Source organism: Atractosteus spatula, chromosome 3, assembly GCF_055471065.1.
Source record: "Atractosteus spatula isolate fAtrSpa1 chromosome 3, fAtrSpa1.hap1, whole genome shotgun sequence".
Lineage (NCBI taxonomy): Eukaryota > Metazoa > Chordata > Actinopteri > Semionotiformes > Lepisosteidae > Atractosteus > Atractosteus spatula.
This window is the reverse complement of record NC_142708.1, coordinates 70,146,393-70,167,998: the sequence shown is the minus strand read 5'-3', so window position 1 is coordinate 70,167,998 and position 21,606 is coordinate 70,146,393. Positions and strand designations below refer to the sequence as shown.

The following is a 21,606-nucleotide window of genomic DNA, read 5'->3' as shown; positions in this document are numbered from 1 at the left end:
ACACACGAATTCACCACATGAAAGTCTGCACAGTCGGCATGGAGACACGACAACAACTTTAGGAACTTTTAGGTTTGAAAAAAAAGTCACCCAGCTTTGGAAAAAAAAGGTATTTTAAGATGTTAGGTGGAAAGATCCTCTTTAAGAAGATACCATCTTTATCGGGTCATTTTCTCCGTTTTAATACAGCCCCCCACACAGGATGATCAACTGCCAGCCTCACAGACGCACCGCTCTTTCTCCTTCTCAGCTCTGAAATAACTACCGGAGTAGCGGTTCCATTGGAATATTTTTTATTATTATTAATAGGACAGACAATTTCCATCTGCCATCTAATAGGTACTATTAGAGCTTCAAAGCTACTGTTATGAAGAAAGTATGAGAAAACATGCCGGCAGGTGATATGAACCGCATCGCCCGCAGCCTCGGCCCTGCGCCTCAAGAGGCGGGCACGAACAAGGCTGGAGCTAAACAGGGGTGAAGGCTGGACTGGGAGGACGGGCTACACGGTATCGCGGTCGAGGCGGATGGGGCCCTTCACGCGCCCCGGAAGTCTCGGCTGGGGAGAGCGCCTTGACCGCCGCGCGCTCAGAGGAGCTGGAAACGAGGAACACGCGCGCCCCCGCTCCCACACTCCGCTCCTCTCTCTGCGCCTATCCTTTCTCCTTGTGTCTCCCGTCCTCCCAGCCCGTCGGCACTCGGCTGCGTCTCCTGCCTCCTCTTCCTCTCCCTTTTTTTCCCTCGCCGCTCCTTCTCTCTTCCTCTATCCTGTTCTCCCCACTCTGCCTCCTCTCTCTCCTCTCACTCCCCTCTTCCAGCGGCCGGGTCGAGACTGTGGGAAAGTGCGTGGAAGCCCGGACCCACACATTGTCATGCAAATTCAGGACCCCGAAGAAGGGCAGTGTGGGGGTGGGGGGCTGTTATATGTAGCCAGTGTGTGAGCCGCATTCAACACTGCGAAAAGCGCACCAAACGCGCAACTCTCGGGCTCCCCGGCAGCGCTTGTGCGAGGGCACTGCGGTCACTCGGGAAGAGACGGAAACTCCTTACTGCTCACCCGTACATTTTCCACAGTCGTGCACGCGTGGGAAGCCACACGTAAATACGCAAACAACATGACCGCTTCCAATGTGGAGACGTCTTCCGACAGGAATTACAGCGCCAAAGAAGAAAGAAAGGTAAGAAAGAAAGACCTTTTAATTACACCAGCTTTGGTATCGGCCAAAATCCAAGGGAAACTGGACTTCGACCGCAGGGGCCTGTTTTTTGGGGGGAACAGCCACTTAAGCAAAGCACGCACACCTGTTGTTTCCACACGAAAGATACCGCCTTTCAAGCGAATCCTGCCGGTTTTCTCAAATATGTAATCGGAACGAAAGACATTAAGGCGCCCCATCGTGCAGGGAGATATCACCTTTTTTTCCCGTTCATAAACACCAGTCTGTTCATAAAAATTACTTCGGGTTCTAAGAAAAAAAGCCTCGACTCCTTCACTCGCTGCCTCTCACACGCGTGTTTTTCATAGTTTTGGACATGAGTCAGCAGAATGATTCCGTCTGGCAGGGCATTAGTCAGCACGGCACCATGAAGCGGGTCGCCGTTTGCTTACGGGTGTGAAACTCCAGTTCCTGGAATTACGAAAAGGCTGCGGTTTGAGCGCTTCTCTTCACAGATAACCAGCGAGGCGTCTCCTGAAATGAACCTTCGCTCGGCGGGCGTTCATGAGGCAGTCTCAATATTGTCGGAGAACGGAGACCACGCAGTCAGAAGAGGAAGCTCGTTTAAAAAACAAGGACATGTTGCAAATGAAATATATAGACGGCGTGTACCGATGGCGTGGTACAGGGAGTTGTTCTCCTTGTGCAACTGGGCAGTTGGGCCCCTTTTCCCGAATACTTGTGATTAGTGACTAGTGATAGAATTACGCCTTCCTCACCCCTAACCCCGAGAACAGCAGAGACCGCTGAATTAAACTGAGCTAAAACCCAAGTAATCTAGTGATCTGATAACTGAATTAGGTTAAACATTCGACAAAGCGACGATGTGTTTTAGTGATTAAGAGACAGTGTTGAACAAGGCATTATTGAGTTAGACAAAAGTTGCCATTGAGCTGTGCGGTTATTCCAGCAGTGCATGGTGAAATTGCACACGGAAACGTGCTATCTCGTAATTACCAGGCGATTATCTTGTTGTTGCAAAATACTACATGTCGTAATGACGAGATAGCAGATTATCCAGTAATCAGGAGATGGTACATTCTCGCGTACTTCACGTGCTAATCGCGTGGGAGCACAATTATCAGGAGTTGACCTGCAGGTTAAAGCGGTGGAAACGATTGCAGGGCACACTCGTTCCTGTTTAAGGAGAAGTGTGAGTGTCCTCGTGGTTACACTCGTGTTCACACGAGGAAGAAAATCTAACACTTCATTAGATGACCAACCCCCAGCGGAAAGGCAGTGCTGGACACTGCCACCAACACTAAACTCGCAGTTCTAGCTGAGCTCTGGGTAGCTGCTAAATGCCCTCAGTGCACAATGTAACAGGTTGTTCATACAGTCAAGTGATCACTGCTCTCTCCTAATTACAACACAATTACAGTACTATCTCATAATAAGATAAGTTCTTTTTATTGGCCATATACAATTTCTTGTATTAGGAATTTGTCTTTTCGCAGACCCCAGCTTGCTCTCCGTGAGACACACAGACAGGCAGAGAGAAGCTTGGGGTCAGAGCGCAGGGTCAGCCATTTATACGGCACTCCTGGAGCAGCTGGGGTTAAGGGCCTTGATCAGGGGCCCAACGGAGTAGGATTCCTCTGCCAGCCACGAGATACGAGCCAGTAACCTTCCAGCCACAGATCCTTGGCCACAGAGCCACCACACTGCTCCTAATTTTCTGGTAATTAGGAGACAAAACATAATTCCTTTTCCTTCATGGCAGCCATGCTCACCGGTAGTTGTACTATCCATCAGATAGACTGTCCACTGTCCAGATTGTGTTGCTTTCAGCACAGTTTTGTCTTCAGTTGATGTCCATGTAAGATTCTGGAAACAATACTTGGAACTAAATCAGCAGATAATCTCTAGTGATAAAATTCGATAGTAACAACAACAAGGGTCTTTCAACAAGCAAGACCTTTTTAGTTCTTACAATGTTGTGATTTTTTTTTACTTTATACACAGCTGAGGAAGCCTCTGATTGAGAAAAGACGTCGGGAAAGAATCAACAGCAGTTTGGAGCAGCTCAAGGGCATTATGGTGGATGCCTATAACCTGGATGTGAGTCAGGACACTGGACACTGTAATACAATTGCCAACACTGTGGACACTGTACTGTACAATGACCAGCAATACAATCAATTTCACTGTGCACACTGTGTACAATGACCAGCACTGTGCACACTGTGCAATACAATCAATAGCACTGTGCACACTATACTGTACAATCACCAGCATGGTGCACGCTGTACTGTACAATTGCCAGCACTGTGCACACTGTGCAATACAATTGCCAGCACTTTGCACACTGTATTGTAGAAATGCCAGCTGTATTGTACTGTACAATCACCAGCACTATTCACACTCTAATGTACAATCACCAGCACTGTGCACGTTGTACTGTACAATCTCCAGCACTGTGCACACTCTAATGTACAATCTCCAGCACTGTGCACGCTGTGCAATACAATCTCCAGCACTGTGCACACTGTGCAATACAATCAATATCACTGTGCACACTGTACTGTACAATCACCAGCACTGTGCACACTGTGCAATACAATCAATATCACTGTGCACACTGTACTGTACAATCACCAGCACTGTGCACACTGTACACTATAAACCCATAATATTAACCAAAAATGATCTCAGGATCTCCTTAGCATTTTATTCCATTTAGAAATAAAATATTGATATTGCAATAGTGGATTTCTGTCCTTATATGTATTTATTAATATAGGCCATACTTTCTGATTTTTAGAAGATGTAAGCTGCTGTACAACATATTGAGTGCATTCACAGATTTTTAGTGCGAGGTAACTATTTCAATCCTTATGGTCATCATAATCAATTTTACGTGCAGAAGTACAGCTGTGCCGCTGTGAACCCCCCTAGAGATTTATTTCTCTCCTTTACAGAATGGCTACCCCCTGGATTTATGCATATGCAATTGCTGCAAACATCAGCAGCAGGAAGGAAATATCAGCATTAGGCTGGTTAATTGACTCAATAAAGTTGCTCAATAAAGTCGCCCACTTCCCTGTAGCAACAGGAGGCAGGGAGTAGATGGCAAGTTTGTAGCTGTTCCCTAACGCCCCCTACCTGTTTCTCTGTGTACTGCCTTGCAGCAGTCCAAGCTGGAGAAGGCTGACGTCCTGGAGATCACAGTGCAGCACATGGAGGGTCTGCAGAGGAGACAGGCCAGCGGTAAGTGATACCAGACTGGGCACAGTGACTGTGACTGACGATGCCTCTGAACAGTGTCACCCAGCGATAGAGAATGGGTCTGCTGGCATGCTGAGCAGTGGCCAGCCACATGGCCCATGCGGAATCAAAGGACAGTGACTTGCAGAATCCTGAGGTGCTGTTTCTTCTCATTCTTCTCCCACTCCTGCCTGCTGATCCACAAGACCTAAACTCCCAAGAAGAACTGAGAGCTGCGGGTGAATATCTTTCAGTTTTGGCAGTGTGCGTGTTCAGCAGTCCTGAGAGCTAGTGACTGAGACCTTAACATTACAGAAGAGCTGGTGTCTGACGTGTTCAGCCATTCTGCAAATATTCAGACTTCCAGGGTCTAGATTAATCGAGCTCAGAATCAGGTGCTGCTCTTTTTTCCCCACAAAGAGCCGTGAGAGGTGGCAGTCCATGTTGAAGGCGATTGCTACTTTGGATGCAGCCTTTCTACATGTGTGGTGAAAGACACCAGAGTGACAGGCTGAATCATTAACCATGAATATGATCCAGACTGAAGCACAAAGAGGAGTCCAGGGACAGTAGAGTGATGGTTTTTACACAGAGACCAACAATGATGGATGTTGGCTCATACAGCTCTTCTGGTCTGGCCTGCAGGTGGTGGAAAACCAGGGTTCGAGTCCCGGCAGCGCTACAGCAGCGGCTACATCCAGTGCATGCACGAGGTGCACAACTTGCTTCTCAGCTGCCCGGGGATGGACAAGAACGTGGGCGCGCGCCTCCTCAACCATCTCCTCAAGTCGCTGCCACGCATCACTGGAGAGGCCGGGTCTCTGGCGGCGTGCGTCGGCGGCGCTGCCAGCCCCGGCGGTGCCCACCACGCGCCCATCCTGGCACCATCCTCCCCGGCATACCAGCCTCGACCTGCGCACCTTCCTTCCCCATCCCCCCTGGCGCATGCCCCTGGGGCACAGCGCCAGCACCACCACCGCAAACCCAGCCGCCCGCCGTCCCCCGCTACAGTGTGCCAGCCCGAGGCGCCGGAGGGCAGTGGCGGCAGTGGGGAGACGGCGCCCTCCTCCCCCGGTTTGCCACTACCCAGCCCCCACAGGGCTCTGCCCCTCCCAGGCAGCGACCCCTCCATGTGGAGACCATGGTAGAACAAACCACAGCTCCACAGATCAACCAGTGGCAATAATTCCCCCAAACAATTGCTAAGGCACGAGCAGACATCTGGAGGTTTTCCAAGGGAGGGGACAGATTTTAGGGGTTTTATTTTACCCGATCTCTTCCTTACCTAACCGAACCAATTAACCTCTTCATCGGGCCGTTTTAGACAATTGCAAAAGGCTTGACTTTTCTCCAGCTTGACATTTCTCAAAAAACCCGATAAACAGAATCCAGCAGGGGGGAGTGTTGAAGAGGGTAGATGGGCCGTCCTGGTCCAGAAGAGCACCTGCCCATCAGGCACATAGGTCATAATTTTAACCATTAATTCCCACACTGCTAACCACATCACCCTCTTTGGTAGGATAATCTAAGCAAGTTTTGTTAAGGAAAGCATGTATACTCATCCAATGGCCTTCCAGGACAAGTGTCTACTCTAGGTCTTTAAAAAGTAAGGAATGAGCTAATATTCTGGTTGGACTGTGGTACTCTGGGACCAAGGACAGCTACTGTGGGATTTGTTTTCCTCTCGGTCTCAGAATTCTGTTTTTGTAGATCTACACCAGTCGAAGCTGCAGGCTCCCTTTTCCTGCTTCTGGAGAACTACAGGGGCTTTTCTTTTACCAACGTCTTCCACTACAACTCTGAATGGCTTAACTGGATGAATGTTGGACTGACGTGGCCTACGTTTCACAAACCCTTGTTGGCTAATACCTGGAGCAAGACAGGAGATCTGTGGTGTTACACTGCTCTTTTAAACCTCAGGGACAGACAAATTGATCTGTTCTCTCCTGAGGTTTGGAGTTCCACTGATCATCAACAGGAAGAAAGAGCTGTAAGTGACTCCTGATGGTGTTTTTCTTGAGTTTCCATCTCCAACTCTGCATACAGCTCGTTCATTCATATTTGAACTCGTTTCCTGATTAGCTGGCTATGCTATTTCAAAGCTTTAACCTCTGAGCAGTGGAAAATAAACAGGAAACCTGGAGAACTGAAACTGTTCAGGACCAGAGTCTGACTATTGCTAACATTCACCACCCATTGCGTATGATATTAAAGGATTGAGCACTGATCAGGACCATTACAGATACAGTACAGATATGCTGCAAATGAAATGGGAATAATTGCAGGCTGTTTTTGTGATGCTTGTTCCCTGTGGTGAAATTGCCTGGTATACTATATTTGTGTTGTTTTACTTCTAATGAAGTGACTTGTAAACTATGGATGTTTGCAGTTTTACTCTTTGCATCTCAACTGTCTTTTTTTATTTTTATAAATGAGTGTGTGGAGCTTTCATTCCAGAGCCACGAATAGGATGTAGTAGTAGTAGCTGCTGTTGTTAGTAGAATATGTGTTGCATAAAAATCGGAATTTCTGAATAGAAAAAAAATCATTTCTCTTCTGACAAGCCAATTTTTAAAAAAGGGTATATTGTGAAAGTTTTGCTTGAAGGATCACAAGACTGAACCGTGTGTTTTGGTCGAGTGTTTCAGAAGAGTTTTATACAATTTGTTTTGAGAAAAAAAAATGTTTTCCTCAACTAGGGACCTGAACTCCAGCCCTTCATATTGAAGTGACAGATCTGTAGCAGGTTTTAATGAAACAAGAGAGACGTAAATGCAGAGAGAGAGGTGCATTGTGCTCTTTATTGTTAGTGACACTTCAGAATGGCAACTTTAAGGCGTGTAATACACTTTATTACCGAAACAGCTCGTGGAGCGTCAGTACCTCTAACACATGTAGCATTACTGTAAGGCAAAATGTACGGATTAGTAATTATAAGCGAGATAGTATAATTGCTTAACTGCTTAAATATGTTGTTCAATATTTTCTTGTACAGCATTCATACCCAGATAATTACTGTCAATGCCACGTCCCGTCGTTAATAATATTCAAATGTACATTTTTTTATATATTTAATCAAATAAAAAGTGAACACACTAGTTAAACCGCCGTGGTTTGTTCTTTACCTCGAGTCAACTGCTCATTAGAATATTAACGTCTTGGTTGTGGCTTTGTTTAACGCAAGTATAAATAGCTGCGTGTCCACCAGAACAAGCTGAACAAGCAGGAGGAGAAAACCCAACCTTTGCGTCCGCATAACTATAGCAAAAATATTCAGAGCAGATGTACAAACATCCTGCTGTCGGAGCGAAGACGCGCGCTGTTTTGCTACACAGGTGTTGCTGTTTTCACGAGGACAAGCCGTCATTTCCGCGCGGACGATAGGCCACTGGAGGGTTTAACGCAGGCTTAAAGCGCGCGTGTCAAGCGCTGCGTTAGGAAACCACTCTCCCCTCGCACGCTGACGTGACTCGGGGCAGCTTGAGTCCTTTGTCAAACCATGTCGACATTCTTACTAACACGGAGTTAAATAAAAAGCCCCTGCAGCATGTCCACAAAAACCATCACAGACTTTTCAATCTGCTGACCTCATCGTCACGGTTACTTTCCCCGCCACGGCCACGGGGAATCTCCCCGTTGGCGCAATCAGACTGAGAAAAGAAAAACCAAATCCATCAGCGCCCCCTGCTGGAAGCTTTGAGAAAATGGCCACTACGATGTCATTGGAGATATCTGTTCAAAGGTAATTTGAAGAACAACCTCCACTGCTATAATTAGAACTGCTCATAGCATCAACACTTCTAGTATCGATAAGTAGAATGAGAAAACATCGTTGTATACGCGCCATGTCCACGCAAGATCGTGTCCAGGTACCTGTAGGTCTCTGTGGCGCAATCGGTTAGCGCGTTCGGCTGTTAACCGAAAGGTTGGTGGTTCGAGCCCACCCAGGGACGCAAGGTCGCCTTTTACTACAAGGTGTCATCTTCGGGCTTTTATGCTGTAAGGGTGACCATTTATCAATATAATCAATTATCACCTCCATAAACAGACACGACTAACTCCGTCATAAGGCCAACCTTAAAAAGGCACAATTCAGATGTTTGGCTGTCCAAACGCACCGCAGGAATCGAACATCGCCATCCCGTCTCTCTCATTTTTTGTTTCCAATTTTTTGGGGGGATTGAACAAGCAACATAAGGACCATAACAAGTGACAGAAAGTGTGACAGATTCCCTCCCCCAGCGGTCCCCCTGTAAACCCCCAGACCCCCCTACAACCAGACGGACCCCCTTTTTAACCCGTAGACCTCGCAGATAAGGTTGACCACTACAGCTCGCTAAACACAGGCTCTCTGGTGCCCAGGATCTGGGGTGCAGGGTTGCGTACCCCATCTCTAGAGCCTCACCCCAGGCCTGGTCCGTGCGGGCAGGCTTGACTCCGGGTTTCCATTCCAACTCCGCTCTTAACGAGCTCGACCAGCTGGGCCAGCTGAACTCCTCCCTTCGGCTCTTCAGCCTCCGCGGCATAGAAGAGACCTTGAATACCTGCTCAGCCTCTCGGTCGCTGTGATTTCGGGTTGACATATATAAAGCGCCGTCTTTCGGATGAGACGTTAAACCGGGGTCCTGACTCTCAGTGGTCATTAAAGATCCCTGGGCGTTTCTCCATAAGAGTAGGGAGGTATCCCGGTGTCCGGGCCAAATTCCCCCCCTCGGCCTTAACCGTGGTCTCCGGATTGTCCCCATGTATGATTGGCTGGCACTCGCGTGTGATGGACTGGCGCCCCGTCCAGGGTGTGCCCTGCCTTGCGCTCGTTGGGTAGGCTCCGGCTTCCCGCGACACAGAGTCATGTAAAGCGGTTTGGCAAATGACATTTCATGATATATATATATATAAAGCAGAGCTTTCGATAGCGTATGGTTTTTGAAGACAACACTTTTTTTTTTACCTGGTATACCTTAACAGCTCCGCTGCAGAACAGGCCTGGGCTAGGACGAAAAACAACAAAGATCAGATAAAACCGAGAACCACAACAAAGCGACAACCTGTTAAGAGTTACGAGAACGAAACAGTTGCGATTCACGCACACCGTGCGGTGCGTCTGTCTCTGACACAGCCGCGGCAAGACTCGAGAAAATAACGACATTTCCTGAATTACAGGTGCGGTCCCGTGCTGTCTTGTAGCTTTCCTCGAGAGACCTCGGCTCAACACCTTGATGAAACCGGATCACACAATAATGCAGTTGCCGTGAAGCGTGCACCGCGAAATCACAGTTTCTCCTTTAGCAGGTATTGATAGAGAAAATGCACATCTCTAGTAATATAGAGTGAAACCGAAATGGGAATTAGAGAGCTGGTTTAACTTGGCAGAGCGAGGTCGACAGCAACTGTACAGACTGAGATACAGTCTTACTGGGAGAGGGAGGAGGGAACTCAGTTGAACTGGCAGCCCAGTATGTGATCTCCTGTCACAGCCTGAGAAACAGGGAGCCTGTCTCCCAATAATGCTCCAGCCGCCTACAGTATATGTCAATATTTTATAATATGTATTTGTTGTATATGTCTGTAGATGTTATTTTACTTTTATTTTTTGTTTTGTTTAATGTAAATATCATTACTTTTATTTGCTTTGGCAACACTGATTGTACCCATCGGTCATGCTAATAAGGCACCTTGAATTGAATTGAATTGAATTACAGCTTTCTTTATCGCCTGCGATAAGCTTGCTTGTATTGTTTATAACAAGCTCGGCTTAATTACGGTCGAAGGATTTCGAAGCAACGTTTTCTAAACTTTGGTAGAAGCAACCGGCTTGAAACCCACAACCCCAAGGGAATCCAGCCCTTATTCGGCGTCTTGAGCTGCTCAACCACGCGTAACCCCGGCTCTTCTGTAAGTGGTTGTAGGAACTTCGGTCTCGACCTCCGCTCACCGCTCGGGAGACAAGCTGGGCGAAGCAGAAAAAATGTCGGCTTTACTAAGCCGAGGAACCCGTGTCGGAAAACGATAAGATAACATGAAGATAAACATTAGTTTTTAGTATAGTTAATTATTAACTATAGTAATCAGTTAATAATTACAATATGGAAAAAAAGCACTTTCTTGTTAACCGCAGAGAAAGAAATCTTTGAATTTTCCACGAAGTCACCAGCTTGGAGAATATGGTTCCGTGACGGAAACACCTTTGGTCGCCAATGACCCCAGTTATACCGCTGATATCGCCTGTGATAACACGAAGAGGCGAACAATGGCGAATCTCTGTTTTGGTTTATTACCCAAAAGGCTGAATATGACACATGCCAGCCAATTGGTTTTCTAGAGGCGTTGCGTTGCTGACAGGATTCCCTGCACTCGTTGACCCGTCTGGACAGCAGTGTGCAGCCGTGTGGACAGCAGCCGCAGACGGATTCACTGCCGGAACACAGACATGGACAGACTGCCTTTAATACTGCTCCTCTCCGCCGCTCTGGGCGCGAAAGAAGGTTTATGAGAATGGATGCCCTTCCCGTCATCCCTTTCTGCCCCTACTCGCCCCCCGCTTCGCTGTCTCCCCAGCTTTCTCTCCCTCTTCCTTTCCTGTTCAGCTGAGGCAGTGACGACTCTTGACCGGTTGAGAGTTCTCGTTGTTTCTTGGTGCTGGTTGCTGGGTGACACACTCTGGCGTGTGAGGGGGTCCCACATCTCCACAGCGGACGTGGAAGAGGGTTGTCGGAGTCTCCAAAAACCTTCCTACATTTTTAGTTGTATCCGGTCACTAAGACAAAGAGAATAAAGGGACCGTAAGGTTGTTGTTGTTGTTTTACTAAGACACGTAATTGAAACTTTGCTTTAAAGCTATTTTTTGCCTTTCTCGAAACATGAAGTTAATGATACGGCGCTTTCATACTGCCTGTTCAGGAGAAGGTTCCTGGTTCAAGCGTGTCTGTGCCACCTGCTCGCACTCTGCGCAGTACTGAGCCAGTGCTTAACGACGCCGTTCGCTCCTGCGCCGGGGGTGATGTCTCTAGAACGGATTGGTGTTTCGGTCCAGCTAATTGTCGACTCTTAGTGAAATAAATCGCTCGGGCAGGGAGCCTAGCATTTGACCGGGCACTTTTTTGTTAAGGAACATGTAATAGGTTTATTCCCTGCTGAAAAAAAGAAGAAAGAGAACACAACGTTTCGGCCGTGGAGCCTTCTTCAGGTGTGAGCAGAAGAAGCTGAAGAAACGTTGTGTTTTCTTTCTTCTCTTTTTCAGCCTGGAATAAACCTATTACGTGTTCCTTTGCAGCCTACGCATGCTGACGCAGCTCCCCACCTGAACCTTTTTATTAAGATCAGTTTAGAAAAACAAAGATCTAAATGGATTAATAGGGCTTTTAACTCTTCGAGGTGTTTAGGGAAAACGATTCTGACAATCGTTTTTATTTTTCAAAAAGGGAATCGATGCTGTTTAGAGGCGAAAAGGTGGAATATTGCATATCTGTAACCATATCTGTATATCGGCTCTCCTGCAGATCTGTCGGGAAAAGTTTTCATTTTCCCCGAGCACTCAAACACGGCGTATGTGAAGCTGTTTCCGGAGGAGGAAGGCAGTCTGTACGCCTGTACCGTCTGCCTGCGGTTCTTGTCTGACCTCCCTCGCCGCACGATATTCTCCTTAGCCACAGCCACCTCACACAACTCTTTCATGATCACAGAAGACGGGCTGGGCGTGTTGTCGGCCACGGCCTTGTGAATTTCACGGCGGTGGCCGGGGACAAGCCCCTGTCCGAGTGGAATCACCTGTGTGTGACCTGGGAGACGAGCAGCGGCGTCACGCAGGTGTGGGCCAACGGGTAAAGGGGTACACCGCGGCCTGACCACTGAGGCTCGACCCAGCATCGTGTTGGGTCAGGATCAGGACGCCTGCGGGGGGCGGTTTCTCCATCCTTCGTCGGCCAGATCGCGGACGTGCAGATGTGAGACTACGTGCTGTTTCCGTGCGAGATCGCGGCCGTCAAGGACGGGTCCTCCTTCGTGCCGGGGAAACGTGTTGAACTGGCGGGCGTTGCGTTTCGCCTCGTTCGGCTTCGTGATTCTCAAGGAAGACCAGAACCTGGAGCCCAGTTTGAGCTCCTGCTACGAAGAAAGGCAGCGGTGGACCTCTGGGGACTTAAAGGCCGTGGAGGAAAATTCAGTTTGACCGCGTTTCGTTTTGGCGAGGGCTTGTCGCCTGTGGGACAACCTCAGGCCCCCACACGCGGATACATACAGCCTGAGCCGCACAAGGATCAGTCTCTCTCACGCACACGCCCGCTGTCACCTGCTGTACATACCGCAAGCTCAGGAAAGAAAATATCCGGTAATTGTTTTTCCTTTAGTGAATGGGGACATTGTGATTTGACAGACCTTGCTGACTTAGAGTTTACGACCGTTTTAGGTTCATTGCTTATCACAAATCTGGAGCTTTCAGCCTATGCTGTGACAAAAAACATATCGTTCAACCGATTCAACAGTCGAGTTTTTTTTAAATAAATCTGTACTCTTTATCTTTTAGGTCAGCCTGTAACTGATTTTGTTTCCTGCAGCCCAATAAAATGATTAAGTGCACATATCCTGACTATTGAGTTTGTGTTCTTTGAATGTAAGCGTCGGTGTGTACATGCAGCATCTTGGAGAAATCCTTAAATAAAACTTGGTGAGACATCTGTCCCCGGATGCTACATACCCATTATGAAAACATTCAACCCAAAGTGACATCGAAAACAGTAACAACAAAAGTTTCACGCAAGTAAAAAATTACCACAGTAATTTATTGATATTTGTGTAAGAGATTACATAATGTTTTACAAAATTTTACAATGTTTACAATGTCCAGTGTCAAAAAAATCGCTTTTTTCAAAATTATTCTGTGGAAACCGCCGGCAGAAAATATTTCGTCTTGCTGTTTCGTTATTATTTCACTAGGGTGGTTTATCAAGTTTATCAATCGAAAAGGAAACGCACAGTGTGTGAAGCCTATATCACAAAGTCGATGTAAGCAAAGAAATAAACATCCAAGAAGTGTCGATTAACCACTAGACGCCTCAAACGGAAAAAAATAAAGATTGAAACTCTATCATATTACAGATTTTACAGTCCTAGCAAACGGACTGGCTGGGCTGTATATTCCAGCGCATTTTTACACACCCTTTCAAAGCCCGTAACGTCTGGAGATCCGATAACTTGTCCTCTCCTGTATTATTTAACCTGGAACTTAGATCACCCGAGATCTATAAAAAATAAATATCATATAAATAAAATCATATATAATAAATACATTTATTTAAGACTATTTTCCCCTTCTATGTTTTTTTGGGTTGCGAGCGGCTAATTATTCCGAAAATCTCTTTCACGAGTTCTAGAAAGAAGGGTGTCGGGCAATGCCGTCGTGTAGCTTGTTCCAGACTCCCACAACTCTCTGTGTAAAAAAACGCTCCCCTGTAGTATCCATGCGCGTCCTGTGTTCCGTGTTTCGATTCTCCTTCGGAAGAAGTCCATTATTTCAAATACAATGTCACAGGGTCCGTCTGTCTGCGCGGGCTGTGGTGTCTGTTATTTTAGGAACTGAAAACACATCCGTATTCTTGTACAAATCAGAGCTTAAATTCAAGCAGGCTGTGCTGGGCAGTAATTAAGGTTCATAAATTAAAAGTCAATCAACTCTGTTCATTTAAAATAACCATGACGTCGTGTCAATTGAGGAATGCCCAGTTCCAAGTAAATAATCCGTATTTGTTTTTGGAGGTATTTTGCTGCTTTGTTTGAAATTTGGATAGAAATGTAGCGAGAAAATCAGTCTACTCCGCGTCCATCTTTCTCTATGAGGCTCCCGAAGTCTCTGTGAAGCCCCACGGGTGACGCGTGTCAGTCTTTCAGGTAGCTGGGGCGGAGATTAGGGCTGCCACGCTGCGCCCCCGCCCGGTAGGGGGCACTGTGTCGCGGCTGAACATCCTGCAGCAGGCTGGGGATAGAAGTTCTGGATGTGGGCGAAGGGGACGGGAATGGTTCGGCCCGGGATCCAATACGGCCAGTTTCTCTGTCTGATACGAGGTAAATGACGAGCCCTGCGGTTCTGGAACCACACCTAGAAGAAAACACTCAGGATTAATCCTAAACAATGACATTGAGTTATTTGCAAAAACAAAATGTGCTTTTGCACAGGACCGAGTTAGCCGACATAGTATCTACAGTTGCGCTATGAGCAAAGCAAACGCCGAAACTGTTGTGCTGGTGGAGTCGCCGCTGCTGTCTGCAGGAACAACTGCCATGACAACTAGTTGCATGAAATTTGACCTTTTGATGAGCTCGTACAATTAAAGGTATAATTGAACGTAGAACAGACTCAGCATGGTCCCGAAACGTTTCGCGTTTGATTTTGTTAAGTCACAAACTGAATAACAAAACATTTCTGAACAACAACAAAAAAATGTTAAGCTGCCGTTGCATTAGCAATGAAGTTATCGCCTGCCTCAGATAGGGGTCTATGAGTAGATCCGTGAATTTTCATGACATTAGTCAGTAAATAACCGGCCTGGATGTCAGATCCCTTTGCTGACTTATTTCCCACTCTTGGTGATGATGATAACCGACCCCTACCGTCCGCCAACAACACAACCCACCCACATCCTATAAGCTGGTTTGGCAATATTTTACTTCTGTGCTCCTTTTTACCTTCAATTGCAAACGCACAAACCACGACTTTCAAACTGCAAAGCGGCTGGAAAGAGAACATTGGCGGCGTTTCAGCCGGTCGTGAAATCTCCGCCTTTCCTCGGCTGCCTCTCTGCAGCTCCGCACAAACGCTGTGCCCGTCTCCCCCCTCCCGCTCTTACCAGAACCGGCTCTCCGCCGCAGCGCAACTCACCTGGATCCTGGACTCCTGGATGCCGGTGAGCTCGGAGAGCCGGGTGCGCTTCTTGTAGTCGGGATAGGGATCGGCCTCGAAGCTTCTTTTCAGGACGTCCGTCTGCTCTTTGGTGAAGAGGGTCTTTCTCCTCTTCCCCTTCGCCAGCCCCCCGGGGGAATTCCCGGCGGCTCCCGGCTGCCCACCCTGCGGCGCCGGGGCTGCGCTCGGCGGCCGGGGCGCGTTTTCCTTCTTCTCGTCCCGCTGGCGGAGGCGTGTCTCGGCAGCAGCGCCGTCCGGGCCCGGGAGAGCTAAACCAAGTGAGCGACAGAAGAGAATCTTAATGGTCAACCCTGTGGCGTACTCAGAGGCAGACCGAGCCGTGGTGCGAAGTCGAAATAAAAAAAAAAAACCTACTGCACCTGCCAGAACGTTAGAACTATGTCGTAGCACGCGCGCGCTCTTGGAGAGCGAGCAACGATTGGTGGGGAGCAGAAATTGAACGTGTTTCTGCTCATGCTACTAACTCCTCCTATACATCACTACTCATATGCATTAGTTTCAGAGGCGATGCTCGATTCAATTAACAGCATTTCGTTTTCCAATTAGAAAAGGCCTTTTCGTGAAACGAAACGACTGCCAAGACTTACCGTTAAGGCGGAAAGACCCGTCATCAAGCGCCCACGACGGCAACCGGACTGGGCCCGTGCAGTAGTCCTGCTCCAGGGACAGAATGGTGCTCAGGAGCTCCTCGGTCTCTTGGTCTAGTGCCATGCTGCCGGTTCGTCTCTCTTTCAGCTCCAGAACCCGAATGATCCCCTCTCGATGGAGCGTACTGTCCTTAAATTCGCTTCTAAACATTTGCATGACACAGGCCGGGTTTTATTTCGTTTGATTCTTACGGGGTGTTACTGCTTATCGTTTGATGCCCAGCGCGCGATTAATGCTAGGAGTTTTTGTTCTGGGTGTGTTTTTGAAGCTGCGTGGGCAAAAAATGACATCTCACGTCTTTCCCTGTGCCCTGCATAGACACATTAACACCATGGCACAGTTTAGAGGGATCAATTGTTTTGGGGGCGCTTTGATGCAGAGGGCACAGTGGCGAGGCGAAAGTGGGGTGCGCCATGCCTTTGAAATAATGACATAAAGGCAGGTGTCGCATTCTGCTAACAGCCGTGATGTTTGACTCAGGATCACTCGAACCCAGGTTTTCTTTGATAGAGCAGACGAACCCTTGTGTGTTTTAGCTTGTGTACATACCGCAAGCTCAGGAAAGAAAATATCCGGTAATTGTTTTTCCTTTAGTGAATGGGGACATTGTGATTTGACAGACCTTGCTGACTTAGAGTTTACGACCGTTTTAGGTTCATTGCTTATCACAAATCTGGAGCTTTCAGCCTATGCTGTGACAAAAAACATATCGTTCAACCGATTCAACAGTCGAGTTTTTTTTAAATAAATCTGTACTCTTTATCTTTTAGGTCAGCCTGTAACTGATTTTGTTTCCTGCAGCCCAATAAAATGATTAAGTGCACATATCCTGACTATTGAGTTTGTGTTCTTTGAATGTAAGCGTCGGTGTGTACATGCAGCATCTTGGAGAAATCCTTAAATAAAACTTGGTGAGACATCTGTCCCCGGATGCTACATACCCATTATGAAAACATTCAACCCAAAGTGACATCGAAAACAGTAACAACAAAAGTTTCACGCAAGTAAAAAATTACCACAGTAATTTATTGATATTTGTGTAAGAGATTACATAATGTTTTACAAAATTTTACAATGTTTACAATGTCCAGTGTCAAAAAAATCGCTTTTTTCAAAATTATTCTGTGGAAACCGCCGGCAGAAAATATTTCGTCTTGCTGTTTCGTTATTATTTCACTAGGGTGGTTTATCAAGTTTATCAATCGAAAAGGAAACGCACAGTGTGTGAAGCCTATATCACAAAGTCGATGTAAGCAAAGAAATAAACATCCAAGAAGTGTCGATTAACCACTAGACGCCTCAAACGGAAAAAAATAAAGATTGAAACTCTATCATATTACAGATTTTACAGTCCTAGCAAACGGACTGGCTGGGCTGTATATTCCAGCGCATTTTTACACACCCTTTCAAAGCCCGTAACGTCTGGAGATCCGATAACTTGTCCTCTCCTGTATTATTTAACCTGGAACTTAGATCACCCGAGATCTATAAAAAATAAATATCATATAAATAAAATCATATATAATAAATACATTTATTTAAGACTATTTTCCCCTTCTATGTTTTTTTGGGTTGCGAGCGGCTAATTATTCCGAAAATCTCTTTCACGAGTTCTAGAAAGAAGGGTGTCGGGCAATGCCGTCGTGTAGCTTGTTCCAGACTCCCACAACTCTCTGTGTAAAAAAACGCTCCCCTGTAGTATCCATGCGCGTCCTGTGTTCCGTGTTTCGATTCTCCTTCGGAAGAAGTCCATTATTTCAAATACAATGTCACAGGGTCCGTCTGTCTGCGCGGGCTGTGGTGTCTGTTATTTTAGGAACTGAAAACACATCCGTATTCTTGTACAAATCAGAGCTTAAATTCAAGCAGGCTGTGCTGGGCAGTAATTAAGGTTCATAAATTAAAAGTCAATCAACTCTGTTCATTTAAAATAACCATGACGTCGTGTCAATTGAGGAATGCCCAGTTCCAAGTAAATAATCCGTATTTGTTTTTGGAGGTATTTTGCTGCTTTGTTTGAAATTTGGATAGAAATGTAGCGAGAAAATCAGTCTACTCCGCGTCCATCTTTCTCTATGAGGCTCCCGAAGTCTCTGTGAAGCCCCACGGGTGACGCGTGTCAGTCTTTCAGGTAGCTGGGGCGGAGATTAGGGCTGCCACGCTGCGCCCCCGCCCGGTAGGGGGCACTGTGTCGCGGCTGAACATCCTGCAGCAGGCTGGGGATAGAAGTTCTGGATGTGGGCGAAGGGGACGGGAATGGTTCGGCCCGGGATCCAATACGGCCAGTTTCTCTGTCTGATACGAGGTAAATGACGAGCCCTGCGGTTCTGGAACCACACCTAGAAGAAAACACTCAGGATTAATCCTAAACAATGACATTGAGTTATTTGCAAAAACAAAATGTGCTTTTGCACAGGACCGAGTTAGCCGACATAGTATCTACAGTTGCGCTATGAGCAAAGCAAACGCCGAAACTGTTGTGCTGGTGGAGTCGCCGCTGCTGTCTGCAGGAACAACTGCCATGACAACTAGTTGCATGAAATTTGACCTTTTGATGAGCTCGTACAATTAAAGGTATAATTGAACGTAGAACAGACTCAGCATGGTCCCGAAACGTTTCGCGTTTGATTTTGTTAAGTCACAAACTGAATAACAAAACATTTCTGAACAACAACAAAAAAATGTTAAGCTGCCGTTGCATTAGCAATGAAGTTATCGCCTGCCTCAGATAGGGGTCTATGAGTAGATCCGTGAATTTTCATGACATTAGTCAGTAAATAACCGGCCTGGATGTCAGATCCCTTTGCTGACTTATTTCCCACTCTTGGTGATGATGATAACCGACCCCTACCGTCCGCCAACAACACAACCCACCCACATCCTATAAGCTGGTTTGGCAATATTTTACTTCTGTGCTCCTTTTTACCTTCAATTGCAAACGCACAAACCACGGCTTTCAAACTGCAAAGCGGCTGGAAAGAGAACATTGGCGGCGTTTCAGCCGGTCGTGAAATCTCCGCCTTTCCTCGGCTGCCTCTCTGCAGCTCCGCACAAACGCTGTGCCCGTCTCCCCCCTCCCGCTCTTACCAGAACCGGCTCTCCGCCGCAGCGCAACTCACCTGGATCCTGGACTCCTGGATGCCGGTGAGCTCGGAGAGCCGGGTGCGCTTCTTGTAGTCGGGATAGGGATCGGCCTCGAAGCTTCTTTTCAGGACGTCCGTCTGCTCTTTGGTGAAGAGGGTCTTTCTCCTCTTCCCCTTCGCCAGCCCCCCGGGGGAATTCCCGGCGGCTCCCGGCTGCCCACCCTGCGGCGCCGGGGCTGCGCTCGGCGGCCGGGGCGCGTTTTCCTTCTTCTCGTCCCGCTGGCGGAGGCGTGTCTCGGCAGCAGCGCCGTCCGGGCCCGGGAGAGCTAAACCAAGTGAGCGACAGAAGAGAATCTTAATGGTCAACCCTGTGGCGTACTCAGAGGCAGACCGAGCCGTGGTGCGAAGTCGAAATAAAAAAAAAAAACCTACTGCACCTGCCAGAACGTTAGAACTATGTCGTAGCACGCGCGCGCTCTTGGAGAGCGAGCAACGATTGGTGGGGAGCAGAAATTGAACGTGTTTCTGCTCATGCTACTAACTCCTCCTATACATCACTACTCATATGCATTAGTTTCAGAGGCGATGCTCGATTCAATTAACAGCATTTCGTTTTCCAATTAGAAAAGGCCTTTTCGTGAAACGAAACGACTGCCAAGACTTACCGTTAAGGCGGAAAGACCCGTCATCAAGCGCCCACGACGGCAACCGGACTGGGCCCGTGCAGTAGTCCTGCTCCAGGGACAGAATGGTGCTCAGGAGCTCCTCGGTCTCTTGGTCTAGTGCCATGCTGCCGGTTCGTCTCTCTTTCAGCTCCAGAACCCGAATGATCCCCTCTCGATGGAGCGTACTGTCCTTAAATTCGCTTCTAAACATTTGCATGACACAGGCCGGGTTTTATTTCGTTTGATTCTTACGGGGTGTTACTGCTTATCGTTTGATGCCCAGCGCGCGATTAATGCTAGGAGTTTTTGTTCTGGGTGTGTTTTTGAAGCTGCGTGGGCAAAAAATGACATCTCACGTCTTTCCCTGTGCCCTGCATAGACACATTAACACCATGGCACAGTTTAGAGGGATCAATTGTTTTGGGGGCGCTTTGATGCAGAGGGCACAGTGGCGAGGCGAAAGTGGGGTGCGCCATGCCTTTGAAATAATGACATAAAGGCAGGTGTCGCATTCTGCTAACAGCCGTGATGTTTGACTCAGGATCACTCGAACCCAGGTTTTCTTTGATGGAGCAGACGAACCCTTGTGTGTTTTAGCTTGTTTGAGATTAAAAAAAAAACATACCCTTTGAAGTGCCACTGGATCTCCAGCGCCTTCCTGTCTATAAAGTATCTCGATGATCTTCCTACGTTCGCTCAGTGTAAGATTATAATATAAATACAATTTACATTCTAGACCACAGAGCAATACTGAATCAAAAATAGCATTTAGTCCAAATTAAAATAAACTAACGCATGAAAGGCCATGAAGAGATAGAAAATGCGTTCTTGTGTATACTAATGAAAATATATCTATGTCAAACATAGACTATAAAGGAACAAGTAATAGGTTAATTCCATGCTGAAAAGAGAAGAGAGAAACGTATCGGCTGTGAAGCCTTCCTCGGATGTGACTATAAAGTATTTCATGCTCTACGGGCTGAAACCGAACCCGAGTTCAGTTCCCAGTATTGGAAATGATCTCCAACGGGTCCTTTAAGAAACTAGCGCGTGGGATTTCTGAAGCCCTTAAGAGTACCTTTCATGGTAGCGTGGCCGAGCGGTCTAAGGCGCTGGATTAAGGCTCCAGTCTCTTCGGGGGCGTGGGTTCGAATCCCACCGCTGCCACAAAGCTCTCTTTTCCCCGAAATTAGTGTATATCCAGCAGGATAATCAAAAACACCTGAAGAAGGCTCCACGGCCGAAACGTTGTGTTCTCTTTCTTCTTTTTTTCAGCATGGAATAAACCTATTACTTGTTCCTAATCAAAAACTATATCATGATGATGTATTAATAATGACAAAAGCTCTCTTTGTGCAACTTAATTTGATTCCAAATGGATACATACTGTATATAAGCTGTCATTAAGAATAAATAAATAAATGCAAAAATTAATGTAGGATTAAAAACAATACATTTTAGGCGCAAGGCGATATTGAGGGAACACAGCTATTCTCCCAGTGGAAGGTTAAAGGGACAATGGGAGGATCTACAATAACCGATCCGATCCAGCCCAATCCAGACATCTAGTCGCTTTGAAGTGGGACTGAGCCGCAGGTCCTGGCGAGACCCTGAGGAAGAATCCGAGACTAGAGATAAGATGAGGCATCGCCACTGTATTTATGAGTTAGTTTATGGTAGAGGCAGAAAATCACCCATAATATTGTGGACTCGCTTAACCTCTGTCAGAATACACTTTTCCGACTCCTTCAAACTCCATGGGTTTTTAAGATTTTCGGTAATGACTAGAAGTTGCTGAGAAGAAAGTTTTAAATGTAATTTTAAAGCGAACTTGTCTAAAAAAAAAAATACTACGCGATCAATTTGATAAATATCGA

At 47.0% G+C, this 21,606-nt stretch overlaps 1 protein-coding gene, 2 non-coding genes and 1 pseudogene across 3 annotated transcripts; all 4 read left to right on the top strand.

Moving 5' to 3' along the window:
- The first annotated feature begins 948 nt into the window (after positions 1-948).
- her8a (hairy-related 8a) lies at positions 949-7,522 on the top strand. The gene is made up of 4 exons (XM_088911429.1): positions 949-1,178; positions 3,183-3,278; positions 4,349-4,427; positions 5,070-7,522. The coding sequence occupies exons 1-4, from the start codon at positions 1,116-1,118 to the stop codon at positions 5,570-5,572; spliced, it is 741 nt and encodes a 246-aa protein (XP_088767555.1). The 5' UTR covers positions 949-1,115; the 3' UTR covers positions 5,573-7,522.
- Positions 7,523-8,269: 747 nt separating this feature from the next.
- Positions 8,270-12,588, top strand: LOC148838560 (C-reactive protein-like; annotated as a pseudogene).
- Positions 8,304-8,377, top strand: trnan-guu (transfer RNA asparagine (anticodon GUU)). Its single transcript has one exon. It is a non-coding gene; the product is annotated as a tRNA-Asn (tRNA).
- Positions 12,589-20,814: 8,226 nt separating the features above from the next.
- trnal-aag (transfer RNA leucine (anticodon AAG)) lies at positions 20,815-20,896 on the top strand. Its single transcript has one exon. It is a non-coding gene; the product is annotated as a tRNA-Leu (tRNA).
- The last annotated feature ends 710 nt before the right edge of the window (positions 20,897-21,606 follow it).

Coding starts and splice junctions, on each gene's coding strand:
- her8a (XM_088911429.1), top strand. CDS start 1,116: ATGACCGCTTCCAATGTGGAGACGTCTTCCGACAGGAATTACAGCGCC. Junction 1,179..3,182: donor GCGCCAAAGAAGAAAGAAAG/GTAAGAAAGAAA, acceptor CTTTATACACAG/CTGAGGAAGCCTCTGATTGA. Junction 3,279..4,348: donor TGGATGCCTATAACCTGGAT/GTGAGTCAGGAC, acceptor ACTGCCTTGCAG/CAGTCCAAGCTGGAGAAGGC.